The sequence below is a fragment of the Drosophila albomicans genome, chromosome 2R (assembly GCF_009650485.2).
Source record: "Drosophila albomicans strain 15112-1751.03 chromosome 2R, ASM965048v2, whole genome shotgun sequence".
Lineage (NCBI taxonomy): Eukaryota > Metazoa > Arthropoda > Insecta > Diptera > Drosophilidae > Drosophila > Drosophila albomicans.
The window spans coordinates 21212524-21228375 of NC_047631.2; the positions used below are offsets into that span (position 1 = coordinate 21212524).

At 39.8% G+C, this 15852-nt stretch overlaps 1 protein-coding gene across 2 annotated transcripts in view; it reads right to left on the minus strand.

Moving 5' to 3' along the window:
- Positions 1–3831, minus strand: part of LOC117573733 (uncharacterized) — a 37576-nt gene extending 33745 nt beyond the window's left edge. The window contains exon 1 of one of the 2 annotated variants that reach the window (XM_052007251.1): positions 3641–3831. In XM_052007251.1, coding sequence (XP_051863211.1) covers positions 3641–3771 — 131 coding nt within the window. In that variant the 5' untranslated portion in view covers positions 3772–3831. The remainder of the gene's footprint in view (positions 1–3640) is intronic. The other variant, XM_034257107.2, reaches the window with a different exon arrangement.
- Positions 3832–15852: the final 12021 nt, after the last annotated feature.

The following is a 15852-nucleotide window of genomic DNA, read 5'->3' on the forward strand; positions in this document are numbered from 1 at the left end:
CAGCTTAGCTAGCATCCCAGAGAGAGAGTGAGGCAAGGATGAGGCAACACTTCAGTCCTTCTTTGGCATTCTATTTTGGTGCTGCACAAAAGTTACAGTCGCATTTCGGTCTCTAGTCGAAGAACAAAAATTCGTGTAAGCAATTTATGTGTGTGTCCTTGCAACAGCGGAAACTCAAATGCCAAATAGCTGCTGCACTCGACTACAAGTAAAATGCAAAAGAAAAACAACAAACACACATAATAAATACGTATATATTTTATTGTTAAAGAAAATTGCAGAAAATGCCTTGAGCGGCTTTTGTTTAACAAAAAGAAAAATATGTATTATTTTAACGAGCTTCGCCTTGAAGTGCGTTAAGCGCAGCTCAAATACACACACTCACAAACACACACATAACGCTCAATAAGTCACTCCTGCTGCTGATTTTCACGCACAAGCTGTTAGGTGGCACAGCAGGCGTGCCGCAGACGTGGCAAAGGGAAAGGCAAACTCATCAGGCGCCGGCAAGACGCCCAAGCTGTTTGGTAGGCTGCACATTTGCCCCTTTCGTCTTTCGTCTTTCGCTTGTCGCCTTTGGCCTGGTGGCCAAGTGTAACCCACTCACATAACTCAAAGCGGATCTACATAATTGAGTCGCAGCCGTAACTCGTACATTACCCAACAACAGCAACAACAACAACAACAGCAACAGCCAAAGGAAGCAACAACAATAACGAGCACTTGGCACCTTCTTTTTGGGTTGAAACAAAGTTAACATGCGCCCCCTAAATTGCCGTAAAATATCTTTAAGAAGGCGCGACATAAAAGTTTATATTTTTGATAATGGCACAAGGAACGTAACAAAGCAATAACTAAAATAACAGACTGTCAAATACTCTATAAAAAACGGTGATCAAAGTGAAGTGAGGTAAAGTTTAAGTTTAAGTTAAGTTTAAGTTTACTTCAAGTGGTTATAAAATAAAATTGGTTTTGCTGACATTGCAGTTGCATTTTATTTTAAAGAGTATATCCAATTAATATAGTTGCTATGCTACTAACTATCATATAAAATAAGTTAAGCTAACTAAATCATATCTAACATTTTTACAGCTGCATTTTATTTTCAACTATTTACTCCAGTGAAAATCATTCTAGCATTGCTTTAACTCATCCTTCTCTAAGCTCTAGAATAAGTTGGCCACACAGCTCATGCAGAAGGCAATTAATTATCAGCCAAAAGGTGAGAACGAAAATACCTGCATTTTGTGTAATGAAAGGTCACTTTCTTTTGGTTTTTATTGAAGCGTATTTTAAGTCCCTCCTTTGATATGGAAAAATTGTCAAGTTTGCCGCACTTTAAGTGCTGGTATTTGGTTACAGTTTGAATCGGACAGTCTGCTCAACTAGACACACTTAAACGCACACACACATACACAAAGCGCTCGCACACTCTGCCACAGGCGGCAGTTGAAAATGGTCAGGCCACAAAAAGGCAGCTTAACACGTATGCCAAATTACGCATACGCACTGTGCGCTCTCTCTCTGTAATCTAACATCAGGCAAGTGAGTGAGCCGTTCTTTGTGTGTATTTGTGTGCGTGTGTGTGTCGGTTGTGTAATTGCATTTGAAGCTGTGTTTACATGTGCGTGCATAATTAGAGCAAATGTTGCTCATGTAATCAAATCAGTAGCGGGGTTAGAGGGCGGAAGTGCAGGGAAGGGAGACGGAGGAGTCGGAGGAAGGAAAACTGTTGGGTGGGGCAAACCATTAATGATGGCGACACTGCTTAGGCAACGTCTTTTTTAACTCTTTTCACTTTGATGCTGTCGCTTTTGCTGCTTCTGCTACTTCTGCTGCTGCTGCAGCCACGCCCATTTTGTTAACATTCTTCTTGTTGTTGTGACTTTCTTTCTTTTTTCTTTCGCTGAAGTTTTCTAATGGAATTAAGTGACGCGTCAGCTGCCACGGCAAGACCGAGAGCGAGAGCAGAGCGAGTGCTGAGTGTCGCATTAATGACTTTGCCAAAACTTTAAACATTTTAACAAGCGCACGAGCTGCCAGACAAAAGCAGCACTCAACCTCCTCATTCCATCTCAAAAAAAAAAAAAAAAATGGCGTGCCGCTTGCTGGATTTTCGCTTGCGCCTAATTGAGTTTTGCAGCTACTACAAATATGTTGCTGCTGCTGCTCTTTTTATTCTTTCTTTTTTGGCGGCAAGCATGTGAATGCCCCAGCATAAAAAGCATTTATATTACAGCGATGCAGCGAGGCAAAAAATGTCGAAAATTTGCTTTAGCAACACAAAAAGAAAATGACGTAAAAGAAGGAGCATAAAGAGCAGGCAACGCGGAGGCAGGCAAGCGAAACGAGTGGCTGCTTTTTGGAGCGTTCTAAGCATCGTATAAAGCTGGCGGGTGAACATGATGTCTATGCCCTGTGGATGTGCCACAGCCGCAACCTGTGCGTAAGTGAGCAATGGTTGCGTGTCCCCGTTAGCTACTAGCTGGAGCTTGCCACAGTTGCTGCTGCTGTTGCAGCTGCATAACATTTCACCTGCATTACCGCAAGCTGCTTAGAACACACATTTTTTGTTGCTACAGACCCGCAGGAAGTAGCGCTTCAACGCCAGACGCCCTTCAAGTTGCAATTTAGCCGACAGAAAGACAGACAGAGACAAAGTTGAGCTGCAGGTGAATGCAATCGTTGCTGTGGCAATATCCGTTGCAATCCAATAAAATCAAATGCAGCCCTCAGAGATATATAGAGAGATTGAAGGAGAGACGCAGCGCTTACCGAATGTCAATGATGCAAAGCTATTAAGTAGACAAATCCCGTTTCAGTGCATAAAAGAAATGGCTTGATTTTACGTTTTGGACTAGCTGAAAATGCATACAATTTAAATGCCAAGATAAACTAAAAGTGCAGCTGCTTTATCATTGATGAGTTGCTTTTCCTGTGAACTTCGATAGATTTCTGTAGTCACTTTTCCAGGAATTTCCTATTTGCCTTTCGACAAACTCTTCTTTCATGGAAACTGTTTGCAAATTGTTAACAGATATTCAATATTAGAACTTTCGGTATATGCGATGCATTTCAATTTCAAGAGACAAATTTAAAATTGAATTTAGTTTTAGAAAGCAAGTTCATAGTAATGCATATTTAATTTCAGAATTTTACACAGAATTTGTTAACTATATTTTGTACTAAAATTTGAAATTTCCTGTGAATTCGTTCATGTAATTGACGAACTATATTTTGAGTGAATTATTCAACGAATATTTAAAGGGCAACAAAAAAAAACCTTTGATGTCAAAACATTTTGTGGTGCTGGGCCAAAAGTGATAAATTTATTGTCAAATTTAAGCTGTTAAGCAACAACTGTTGTCAATTCGATAACACGGAATTCTGTTTGCAGTGGGCTGAAATAAATCCAGCAAAAACCATCACGAAAAATGCGATAAATTCAATACACTCGGATTTCTGCGGCTTAATAAGGGAAATCCTTGTTAAAACGTACAGCAAGTAAAAAAGAAACGAAACCAGAGAGAAAATGCAATGCAAACGACAACAAAAAAAAATGCTAAAAGCGAATTTTGCAAAGTTGAGCGTCAAGAAGGACGACAAAAAATGGACGACAAGGGATAAGGATTCAACTTACTGTCGCTCCTTGCGTTGCTGTCGCTTCTTCTTGAACGCCTTCTTGACTCGCAGCAGGAGAAAAGCGGCTCGATCCACCGAGAGGGTGGTGCTGCTCTTCTTGGTCGCCGATGCTGTGGCACCATCGTCCATGATGCGATTTTAGTTGTTGTTCTCGTTGTTGTTGTTGTTGATAGCAGAAACGTGGCTGTAGTTAATATTGTTGTTGCTGTTGTTGTTGTTGCTGTTGTCCTGACTGTTGTATCCTGTATTTAAATTGAAATGCCAATGGTTGTCGTGTTGCTGCTGCTGCCTCGGCTGCCTTGGCTGCCGTCGTCGCTGTTGGCGTCGCTGTCAGCGCCGTTTATGGCGGCCGCTGACATTTGTATGCGTTTTGCGTTCTTGTTGTTGTCGCTTTTGCTTTTAACTTGTTTCCTGTGCGTGCGACTAGTTGTTGTTATTATAAGTCTGTTGTTGTTGTTGTCGGTTTATGCTGCCATTGTATCGCTACACTTTCTTTTTATTATTTGTACTATTATCTCATATCATGTGCGTTGTCTGGCGTAACTTAATACACATACATAAACACACAAACACACACACACAGCGCACGTATCCTTGCAAATAATATTTTTGTCTGCCAGTCGCATGTGGCAAATACCAAACACTTACAACACACACTCACACATACACAAACACCTCTCGCATACTTTCGCATACTTTAATGGCTGCCACCAGGCAACGCCTGAAATGCTGCTGCAAATTTTTTTTTACACATCAAATTGTCTCGCTCTCATCCGTTCTCCCTCTCTCTCTCTCTCTCTCTCTCTCTCCATCTCTTCCTCACTGTGTTTATGTGATATTGTTTTATTTATGATTTCTTATTGCTGTTGTTATTGCCGCTAAGCTCGTTGCAAATTTACGATTTTACGCATTACCATAAGCAACTTTTATGAAGCGAGCCCAAAACGCTAAGCGAGGCGAGACACAAGAGTGTGGGAAGAGAAAGAGAGAGAAGTGAGGAGGAAAAGGAGAAGGGACACTTGTCATGTGGCGCATTTTATTATGCCAAAAATTGAAATTCATGCGCTGCCATCTCAGTTTGTTGTGTGTGTTGTGCCCTACTCACTTACGAGTGACAAATTCATGGATTGCCTTTTCCATTTTCCACATTTAACAATTGTTCAGCTGAACAAGAGTTCAGCTCGTTTGGCTGGCTGGCTGGCAGGTAAATTTGGGGAACGTGACCAAAAGTTTAGTTAAGTATGTTCTATTTTCGGTATTCGGTTTTTCAACGCTCGCAACTCAGTTGACAGAATGTCTGTCAGGTGTCAGTTGAATTCCATTGACGTTCTCATCATCAGCAGCAGCAGCGACAACGGCAGCCGCATTAAAATCCGATTCATTCAAAATGTGTTTTACGAGTAATGCGCTACTTTTGCTGGGTATTACAGAACTGTCACAAAGTGTGTGCGAAAAAGTAAATATCTTCATCGCTGTAGCGCATTAAATATTCAGCTAGTTGGCATTGCTTGTTGGCAGATCAATTACGGATTAACTGTCAATTTCATTTGTGTGTGCCAAAAAGTAATCTATGCCAAGCTTATGGCCAAATTGAAATCCCCCACTGAAGCTGCCAGACATCAACTGGAATGTCCTTAGACGCACAGCATTTCCCCTCCCCTCCTCAAGTGATGTGCTGTGTGAACTTGAGTGGATTTTCGAAAACATTTTAAGCACTCACACACCTGTGTGTGTGTGTGCTTGTGTGTGTGTGAATGGCAGTTGCCTTGATAAAAGATAAGCAATTGCTGGCCAGCTGAGCTGGCTTTCAACTCAGGGACATACCGCAAAAGCGTCTTTACTACTCTCCTGGTCCTGTCACAAATGTTGGCAGTTAACTTAATATTGACTTACGGCCATTCGCTTCACACAATTGAAAACTATTTACGGTCGATGGACGCCGCTTGAATCTAACCAGAGAGAGGAGCGACAGCGACGAAGAACAAACGACCAGAGGTGATTGCCAAATGTCCGGCCTTGACCAATTTGTGCAATCAAAATCAAAACACACACACACACACAACGCACACACAGAAAAAAGAGCTTGCAGCTCAGCACAAAATCGTGCTTAATGCCAAGCTGACACAGTTCCCTGATCAATGAATGGATACTGAGAGTATACACAGAGTATTTAGGTCAACTACTGGGGGAATGTGTGGAATGGATGCTTTGATAAGGTAAACATTGATGAGCTAGTTAACTGTGGCTTATAATACCAAAGTGATTACTGCAGCTGCCGGCTTCTGGCTGCTGGATAAATTAACTTATTTGTCGGCTCATAGATTGATAAATGGCAGAGAACGGACAACTCGACCGATAAATGGTCAATACGAATTGATTGGGATTACAATCATCATTCGACGCAGCTAATCAATGGGCATTGGCAACAAATCTTTTCCATTTACGCACTCTCATTGAAGCGCTTGCAATTAGCTTGTTGACCGATAGATGTCGCCAGTTTAAATGTGGAGTAATTAATAGCTTGTTGTACATACTTAGTACTTAGTTCGAGGTACTTAATGTCTTACGCTTTATAAAGTGTTTGCTTCAGATTTTAATATTGTTATTAGTGAATTTTTGGATATATTTTTAATATATAAAATATAGTTATTGAAATTTGAAGTGAATTTTGTATATTGTATCAATAAGCTTGTTCACCAAGATCACTAGATGGCGCCAGCTTTGCAGTGCAGTCGCTTGCACAAAAATTAAGTATACGCATCAAATTCCTAGGCTTTATAATGTGTGTGCTTGACATTTTAATATATTATACTTTTAACTCATAAAATATTAATGCGGTATTTTTAAGTAAATTTCATAGAAATTGCCTTCTGCTCATTAAAATTGGCAATTAACTTGTTGTTCATAATCGATAGATGGCGCCAGCTTTGCAGTGCAGTATAATTAAAATTTGCTTGCACAAAATTTGTGCCACAAATATTAAGTATACGCATCAACTTGCAAGGCTTAATAAAGGGTGTGCTATAACATTTTATTATATTTTGAATACATAAACTATTAATACTGCATTTTAAAGTGATTGCCATATTAAATTGCTTCAGCTTATTAAAATTAAATGTGTAGCAAATTAAATTTCACTAATTACATTTGCTGTACCATTTAAAGTAATCAATATAATTAAAGAGTCTTAGCTGCGTTCAACCCTAACACTTTGAGTAACAAATGAGCTTTCTCTCTAAGCCGAATTAATGCAGTGTAACTATTCGAAAGTGGTTGCGGTCGGAATGTTTATATCCTCAACAAGCGCATAGTTAGCTAATGGAATGCCGAAATGAAGTGCACACGTATGTGTGAATATAATATACTAATGCTAGTATCAGATCATTTGCAATTGAGTCTGCTGTATGTTGCAGAATAGAAAACAAGTGCACAAGAGAGAAAATTGAAATGAAATGAATTGGAATTGGTTGAGAACTCACTAATTGCCGGTACGGAGGTGCATGGCCGGGCATAGAGTGGATGTTCTTTGACCCAATTCCAATGGGTGGCACCTTGCACAAAAGCACCGCTAAATGTAATTGACATTTGCTTTATGCTGATGGCAGCTGAAGCGGCTATCGAGTTAATTGAATGCCAGTTGAGCACACAGTTCAGTTCAGTTCAGCTCAGTTCCGGCCTGACCTGACCTGACCGATGATGGCTCATGTTAGTCATTTCCACATTGGACACGCCCTCGTTGAGAATGATCCACAAAGAGAGCGAATGAAGAGCCGAAGCAGCAGCAGCATAAATTGCGCAATATGACATTAAAGTCAATCACAAACACAACAGCATCGAGGACCGACCACAGTCAACGCGCCTATTGTAGAACGTCACTTGCAGTTGATTTATTCGCCATTACGCTGAGCGGCAACAGTTTGTGGTCTCAGTGTCGTGGGCCGTCCAAAGGATGCCACAATTAAACAACAATTTGCCGAGAATATAAAAAAGAAGGAAAGCAGCGGCAAAAGCGGAAAAACGACATTACAAAGGGCGGACGGTTGAAAAGTCACACAAGCGCATAATACGAATCGCTGTGCGTTTGTCTTTCGACTTGAAATGAAAAGTCTGGCCAGGCATGAAACTACGTGCTTCTATTAGACAGCCTAGCTCAAGAATAGGCCCAACAGCTTATACCTTACATAATATACATTTCTATACCCGGTAAGCATAGTTCACAAGGATATTATAACTCAACGCGGTCTGCACTTGTACGTGACGGTGAGATGGGAAGCGAACCCTAAAGTATTCCGTCTTTTGAAGCGTATAAACAGTCAGATCTCAAATGTTGTGAAAGCTACTAAATTTGAAGACAATATTTCGTAGATTAAATTTATTTTATATTTCAATGACTTATTTACTGGCTTTAAACAATTCAAATTCTTTTAATACATCGCATAATTTAAGCTTCTAATATTTTTATTTCAGTTAAGTGCAGTTGTTTTGCTTACTTTTATTATTTTGAAATTCTTAAATAAAGCAGCGAGTTTGTTAAAGTCGAACACAATCTTTGCTTTAAATTTCAGTCACTTTTTGCTTGGTTTTAATAAATTGAAAATTAAGTATCTATTATTTGTCTATTTATATTTTTTGAAAGCATTTCCTTTGTTCGTTTTTAATATTTTGAAATTCTCAAATGGCGCAGCGAGTAACTCAAAGTCGAGCACATTCATCTGAACTGCTACAACTTGATATATTTTTTTTATAAGTTGTTCAGCTGCCGCGACTAAAGCGGTAAATGTTTGGACATTGTTTTGCATAATTTTCTATGGCCATGTTCCTTTTTTTTTTGTTTGAGGACAACATAAAAAACTAGCTGAAAAATTTGAAGTGAAAGCATTTGCTGCAGGCAAGGCGTTAAAGCCAGCATGATGGCAATTGCGTCGTTGTTGGCCAAACCGAACCAAACTGAACTGACCGGACCTGGCCGAAAGTGGAAATGAGTGCAAATTTATGCAGAAAGTAATTAAAAGTGCCGTTGTTTCATTCTGTCCACTTCTCTCTTAGTTCTGTTCAGTTTTGTTCTGTGCTGTTCTGTTATTCTTTTGCTTTTCTTGCTTGGCCACTCAAACGACCTCAACGCCTCCTTTGTGGACACAATGGGGCGTGGCAGCTGGCAGCTTTTAGATGCTTTTATGATTTTGACGTGGCCCATAAAAAGGAAATTTAATGAAGTTGCAACATAAAAATTGCAAGGCCACCTTCGGGCACTTTTGGCATTTGGCATTTGGCCAAGTGCTTAACGCATTTGCTGCTTCTGTTGCTGTTGCTTCGTACCACAAAATCTAAAGAGCAAACACCTTAAGCTAACGAGCTGCCTGCCTGCCTGCTTGCCCGGACTCGCACTTCATCAAAAGGCCTAACCCGTAGTCGACAGCCTCTCACTTAGGCATGGCCACAGCAAAAGGTACAATCAATTTTACGGCTGGCCAAAGGAGAACTCAACTCTTGGCTGCCCGTTTGCCTGTTATTCGCCTTGATGCCATTGGCAACCTGCTGGCTGGCTGCTTAAGAGCAAACAAAAACACGACTCACACTCTTTGCTGTGCGCCCACTTCATTTAAAGACTAATTGTCAACATGCCTCCATGTACAACACCATGGGCGTGGCATTGGGGCTTAACGAACAATTTGTTCAGTTTTCCCATTTTCCACTTTTCATTTATTAAAAATTTAAAAGCTTAGCCAAGCTAAGCTAAAAGGACAGTTGAACTCCCATCTATCCTAATATTATGAACATCATCAGCATCTATTTAGCTGCTAATTTGTTAATTTTTGCATAGGCGTTGACCTTAAGCTGATGAATAACTCAACTGGTTTGCCTTTCGCAGAAAGTATCTTCATTATTTGCTACATTATTACATTCATTATCATCATCATAAGTGCGCAACTTGTCAACTCATTTGCTAATCTTGATCATCATAACAGACACGAGCTAAACTATTGTCATCATTCCACACATTATTAATAATATCACACACAAGTTTTTGGCAATTTGTTCAACTTGATCTGCAATCGCCCCACTGTCATTATCTTACAGGATATCTGAATTGTTTGCGCTTTTGAGCGTAGCTCGCCAAGTATCTCTTTTTTCTGGCCATGAGGCAATTCTCAATTAACACAAGGCTCATGCCCAAAAAGCAGCCGAGAGCTGCTCAGTCAACAGCTCAGCTCAGACCTACCTAGACATGGCTTCAAGTGCCCTTTGACGCTTATTGTTCACCACTCTTTGCCTCACAACGCTTTTGTCTGGCCATATCATGGCAGTTGGCAGTTGGCAGTTGGCTGGTGGTTGGTGGTTGGTGGCAGACACCCGTCGCCTATTAGAAGCCAACGGCAATTTCGTGCTACTCGTAAGTAAAATGTATGGCCTCATCTCTCTCTGGATGCCACGACAATATTAACACTTGACTATAATTCCAAGTGCTGAGAGACCAGCAAGCGAGCGCACATTGTTGGCTATTTTCAAGTATAAATAGCCCCAAAGGCAACAACAGCAGCAAAATAAACTCAAAACAAAAGCATGCAAAACGAGCTGGCTAAAAGGGCCAAAGGAGTAAAGGGGGCACAAGCTTGATAAATAATGCCTGAATATGCGACGTGTTAACAACGGCTTGAGACGCAATGGATACCGCAAGGGGCATCTAATCTCACGTATTCCTTGTATTTATAAACTTAACGGCCAACGCGGCGTGTTGAACAATAACTAAAGGCGTCACTAACTAAACAACTAGTTGAACTAGTGAGTAAGCACAACTATTAGACACCCTCTAAAAGCAGCTTTAATATTAGTTTCTGTAAATGCCTCAACATCGTATTTTATGATTTATGAGGCATTAATATTTGATGAGGCAAGCAACTAAATTGCTTGTCATTTAACCACTTGCTTCTATTAAATACACATCAAATTGTTATGGATTTATTTATTGAATGTCTACTAAGTAGCCAGTGCTTAATAATTTCAGTTTCCATAATTGATAGATGAGTGCATTCAATTCAATTCATTACAAAGCAATGCAGACATTCTGCATAATTTACTTCATCATTTATCCTCTTCAACATGTTGCAAACAGTTTTCATTTTCGATTTACAATTTGAATGTAGTTTATGGTTTTGATTTTATTACCAAAAGAAATCGAATATAGTTTAACGTAAAAGTTGATGTATACAAAAAAAACCATTATGATTTTATGGCTGTCCTCGTAAAAATCGAACTTTGATTGTCAACCAAAGTTTAACTTGTTTTCAATAATATTTCCCATTAATATTTCAAAGCAAACTAAATTAATTACTGTACAATTATGTGGTTAAACATATAACATATTTAATAAATAAACTCTTATTGATTTATTTATTGACATTTTGTTTAAACTTGTCAAGAGCAAACGGAATAAACAAAGGGAAGTGAGCACAGGCGTTGTTTGCTCTTAGCTTAGGATATGCTCATAGAAATGCTGGGTATAACAGCTGCATACAGTGCCAAATGTGACACACACAGTGACACACTCACATACACGCATACATGAACAAATATGAGTTTGTTTTTGCGACTGGCTGTAGGCATTTATGGTTTAAGTTGCCAACTTTTGTTGTTTTCTTTAGTCATTTTTTTGTTTAGTGCGCGTCGCACTGGAAATTCTATGCCGCCATTGACTGGCACACAAACACACATGGATGTAGTTATATATAAGCACACACACAGAGACACATGTGTGTTAAAGTTTGTTTTGCTAGTTGGTCGGTTGGTTGCCTGTTTTTGCCTCGCTGCCTCTGCCTTGGCCGTTTGGCTAATGCCAAATGGCTTTCGGGCACAAGACAATCGAGACACCCACACAAACACATTATATATATATACACATATATATGTATGTGTAAGCAGTGGTATCTGTGACAAGGGCAGGCAGTCAGCTATTCAGCTAAACGGCAAAAGGGAGACAAGAACAACAAAAAAAAAAAAGGTTACACAGATTTCATGCCCCAGTGCATGCAGCAGCCAACTTATAAAAGATACCAGCAGCTAAACACACACATACAGTACACACATATGAGAAACACACACACATACAATTATGATGACCAATAAACGGACATTGCAAAGCAGAAGGCAACTGGGCCATTTGCCGCCTGCTAGAGAAAGCCTTGAAAAATTGCTGGCGCTTCAATTGAAACTTCAAGAGTGCAACATAACAACAACAACAACAATAACTGGAATTTGTTGCTGTTTTGCTATTATTTATGGCTTTATTATGCTGCGGGTGCCCGGGGCCACTTTTTATTTTTCTCGCTTTCTTTTTTATTTTTGCAGAACTGGCACAAAGCGCAGCTAATCAACGATGAAATTCCGTAACATGTTACGAGTTGTGTTGCGTATACGCCACTTGGGCTCCAAGTGATGTGTGTGTGTGTGTGTGTTTGAGAGGGTGTAAATGTGTGTGCGGCATTGCGCTTTACAATTTGAAATAACATTCCAGCTCACATGCTGAGTGTGTGTGAACTGTAATAAATAACTGCGGAAAAACTGTGGCTTCATCAGCGAATAAGCGATTCGGAAATACTCTTTTGGGTGGGATTAAGCAAAAGTTCAAATTGTTTATGCAAAATTACAGACAGTCAACGTGTAAGTAAAGTAGAACATTTATTTTTGGAATGGAATAAGCTTTGCAGTAACTATAATTTTATTATTATTCCTTTTAATAAACTGCTTCAGAACTCAAGTGCAGTACAATATGTAAAGAAAGAAACAAAGAAACGCCTTAAGATGATCTAATATCCAATTTATTTGAAACATTGAAATACATTGTTAAAATAGAAAGGTATCAACAAATAGTGATTAAATAGTTTGAGAGGTTCAATATAAATAAATGGAAAAAAATATTAGTCTTCTTTAAAATAACAACATTTCACTCAAGAAAAAGTAAGAAAGCTTGAGTCGAGTGTGCTCGACCGTTTTCATTAAAATCATATTCTAACAATATACGAAATATATTTTGATAAAATTCTACACTCAAAATAAACATTATATTATAAATTATACCATATTGTTGGTCAAAACAACTAAGTTCCGTAGGAAGTAGCAGTTTTTCCCAAATGAAAGAATTTCTTAAAGGCATTTCAAAACAGCAAAGCTATCAGCAAATGCTAAGAAAATAGTTTGAGAAATAACAAAAGAAAAAATAAAGTTTCTAGATCACATTACAATGTAAATTTCAGCACTAAATTGTCGATATTCCCCATAACAACTAGTTTACACATTTCGAAAGAGTATCGTAATTATATTATATGCATGTACAATTAGTTTTGTACATGGACAACGCGCGCCAGAGTCGCAGAGCCTGGGGAATGCGAATGCGAAGTGGAAATGTTGTGGAAATGCCATTTAATTGTATTTGAGCTAGATAAATAGCACAACGAAGGGAGAGAGAGAGAGAGCTGTTAGCCATTAAATAGCGTAATGATAATTTGATTGAATTTGCGATGCGATCAATCATCAATCACTCTGCTCTAATCCCAGCGCATACATAAATATTGAATGGATTGGGCCAATTATCAAATTGCCAATTGCAAGCACACACAAATACGTAGGGAAAGTGTTATTAGTGTGTAAGTGTGTGTGTGTTGGTGGCACAGTGTTAATTGAAAACTAATTGGATCGGCCGTCAACTGTCTGAGAGATAGGATAATCAATTTGAAAATGAAAATTTTTGGGTAAACACAATTAATATTTTCATAAATCAAATATTTCAAAATGCCAAAAAGCAAACAACAACGTTTGGAAGCGTGAGTCCTTGCCAGCGCCTGATTGCCTGCGTCAGCATAATTGAGAAGATATTCACAAGAGCGTGAAGAGTGAGAGAGAGGGAGAGAGTGAAGGGAGAGGGAGAGCGCCTGCTTTTTGCATGTGTCGTTTCAATGAAAGTTTTGAGTGGTCAAATAATTGAATTGAGTGAGCCTCTACGCTTCTCTGGCTGCATTGTCCTGCGAGCCCCATCAATCAGTTATTACAAAATGCAATTAATATACGCATACACATTTAAGCAGCACACACACACGCACACACACACACGCGCACAAGAGTGGCGAGCGAAATTCATAAATTAATTAAGCAGAAGGTCAGAGCCGAGAGTTAATGCAGATGAATGCCAAATACTAACTTTCACTTAGCCACAAAAAGTGCTCGGACATTCGTGGCCCATAAATTGTCATGTTAAAGAGCGACCCTTTTATATAACATGCTATATATGTATATATAATGTATATATCTTGCGTATGTCTAAATGGCGCTAAATCGTCTCGCGTGTGCGGACTTTACGAGCCTTCACTTGTAATACGCTGTTCATATATCACGGCAACACACGGCGTATGCGTGATGATTGGCACTGACACGAGGCATTCGAATGGTTTTCCAAGCGCGCCTTAGAACACGCAATACACAAATTGACAAAGCACACACAGCCAGATGAAAGCGAGTGAGAGAGAGAGGGAGAGAGAAAGTTGCTGTGTAAACATGTATATTGGCACACAAATAGAATACGCTTCAATAAACAAATCCCTGTCGACTTTTAGGCCATGTTTAGTTGGAGAGATACAAAGAGCAAGCGCTTTGGCATTAGGCGCAAACCAATTGGTTAACCCAAAGGCAAATAGGGCAAACGTCTAGCAGGTAAACGACAGCACAGCGTGTCCCCTTATTAACAAGTCCTTTTGGCCAGATGTTTGGGGGGCTCAGCTCATTTGCAGAAGCAACTTCTGCTGCTGCTGCTGCTTCTTGCCCTTGGCGAAAACCAATTCAAACATCTACACACAAATCAAAGCTCTAAAGAAAATGGAAAATAGAAATAGCAAATAGACCAAAATGCGAAGCGCAAAAAGGAAACGAAAAACAACAAATCAAAGAAGCTGGATAGCAAGGAAAGAAAGCCAGACAGATAGATAGCGGGTGAGAGAGAGAGAGAGCAACAAACAATTACGAGCAATTTCATTACCACAAGGACTATGGCTTTGTTTGAGCCAACAAAACTACATATGTACGAGTATGTGCGGCTAAGAAATTGGGTCTAATTGTAATTTAGATGCAGTCTGCCAAGAGATCGATATGGACGATGAAGGGCATTAAATTACGCGCCGATGGAAATACACTTTGCCACAGACGACGAGAGCGAAGGACAAAGAACGGAGGAGGATGTGTTGGCGGCACGTTGACTCGCTGCCAGAGACACTCTTAACTCGACTCGACTCGACTATCTGGCCAGCTGCGATTCGAGTATCATTCATACAGTCACAGCCAGCAGACGACTCTATATGTAGGAGGGAGTGAGAGGGAAGTAACGGCGACTGGCTGGAACAGTTTTTGTTTGCTTGGTCTGCGAATGCAAACAGAATGCAGGGAGAAGGGCAGACAAGCACAGTTTGCTCTCGCCTATTAAGCTATTTTAAATGTGTCACACACATGCGGTCGCACACTCTATAACCCAGTTGATAGTTGTCCAAGGTCAGCACACACACACACACATGTAGATCTTAAACACGCATGCGGAGCGCAAAAGCGTTGCATACTTTTTGGGGGCAACAATTTTGACACTTCATTAGTTGGCATGAATGAATATTTCCGTTATGTATAAATAATGCTTGGCACGTTAGCGTGATAAAAAAAAAGCGAATTGCAGTAAGTAAAAACGTAGCAAAAGAAACGCAAACGAAACAGGGAAGGAACAGTAAAAAAAATGAAGCATTGTACGCAAGTCAAAGTCAAAGTTTTATGATTTGCTTACGACGCGAGGCGACGCGACGCCACAAAAGTTGCCTCAACAAAATCGAATCGAAGAAGAAGGTGTGCAAAACTTTTGATGCGAAACAAGAAAAATTATGCCATAAAAACCTGGCGGCTACTGTGCGCTAGATTATTCTCTCGGTTTTCTGTGTGTGTGAGTATCGCCGACTTTTATATTCATGATTTACGATGCAAACGAACCAACGAATTCCCCCCGTGGCCAGGTGAAAACAAATCAACGTGGTTTGTTTTGTTTCAGCTTCTGCAACGGCTGCTGCTGTTGCTGTTGCTATTGCTTCCTTCCCCCATTGGTTTGGCTTAAGTATCAGAAGAATGCATCAATCAAGTGCGAAACATTAAGAACTGAGCAGACAGCTAATCAACAATGCATACTATGATAAGCCC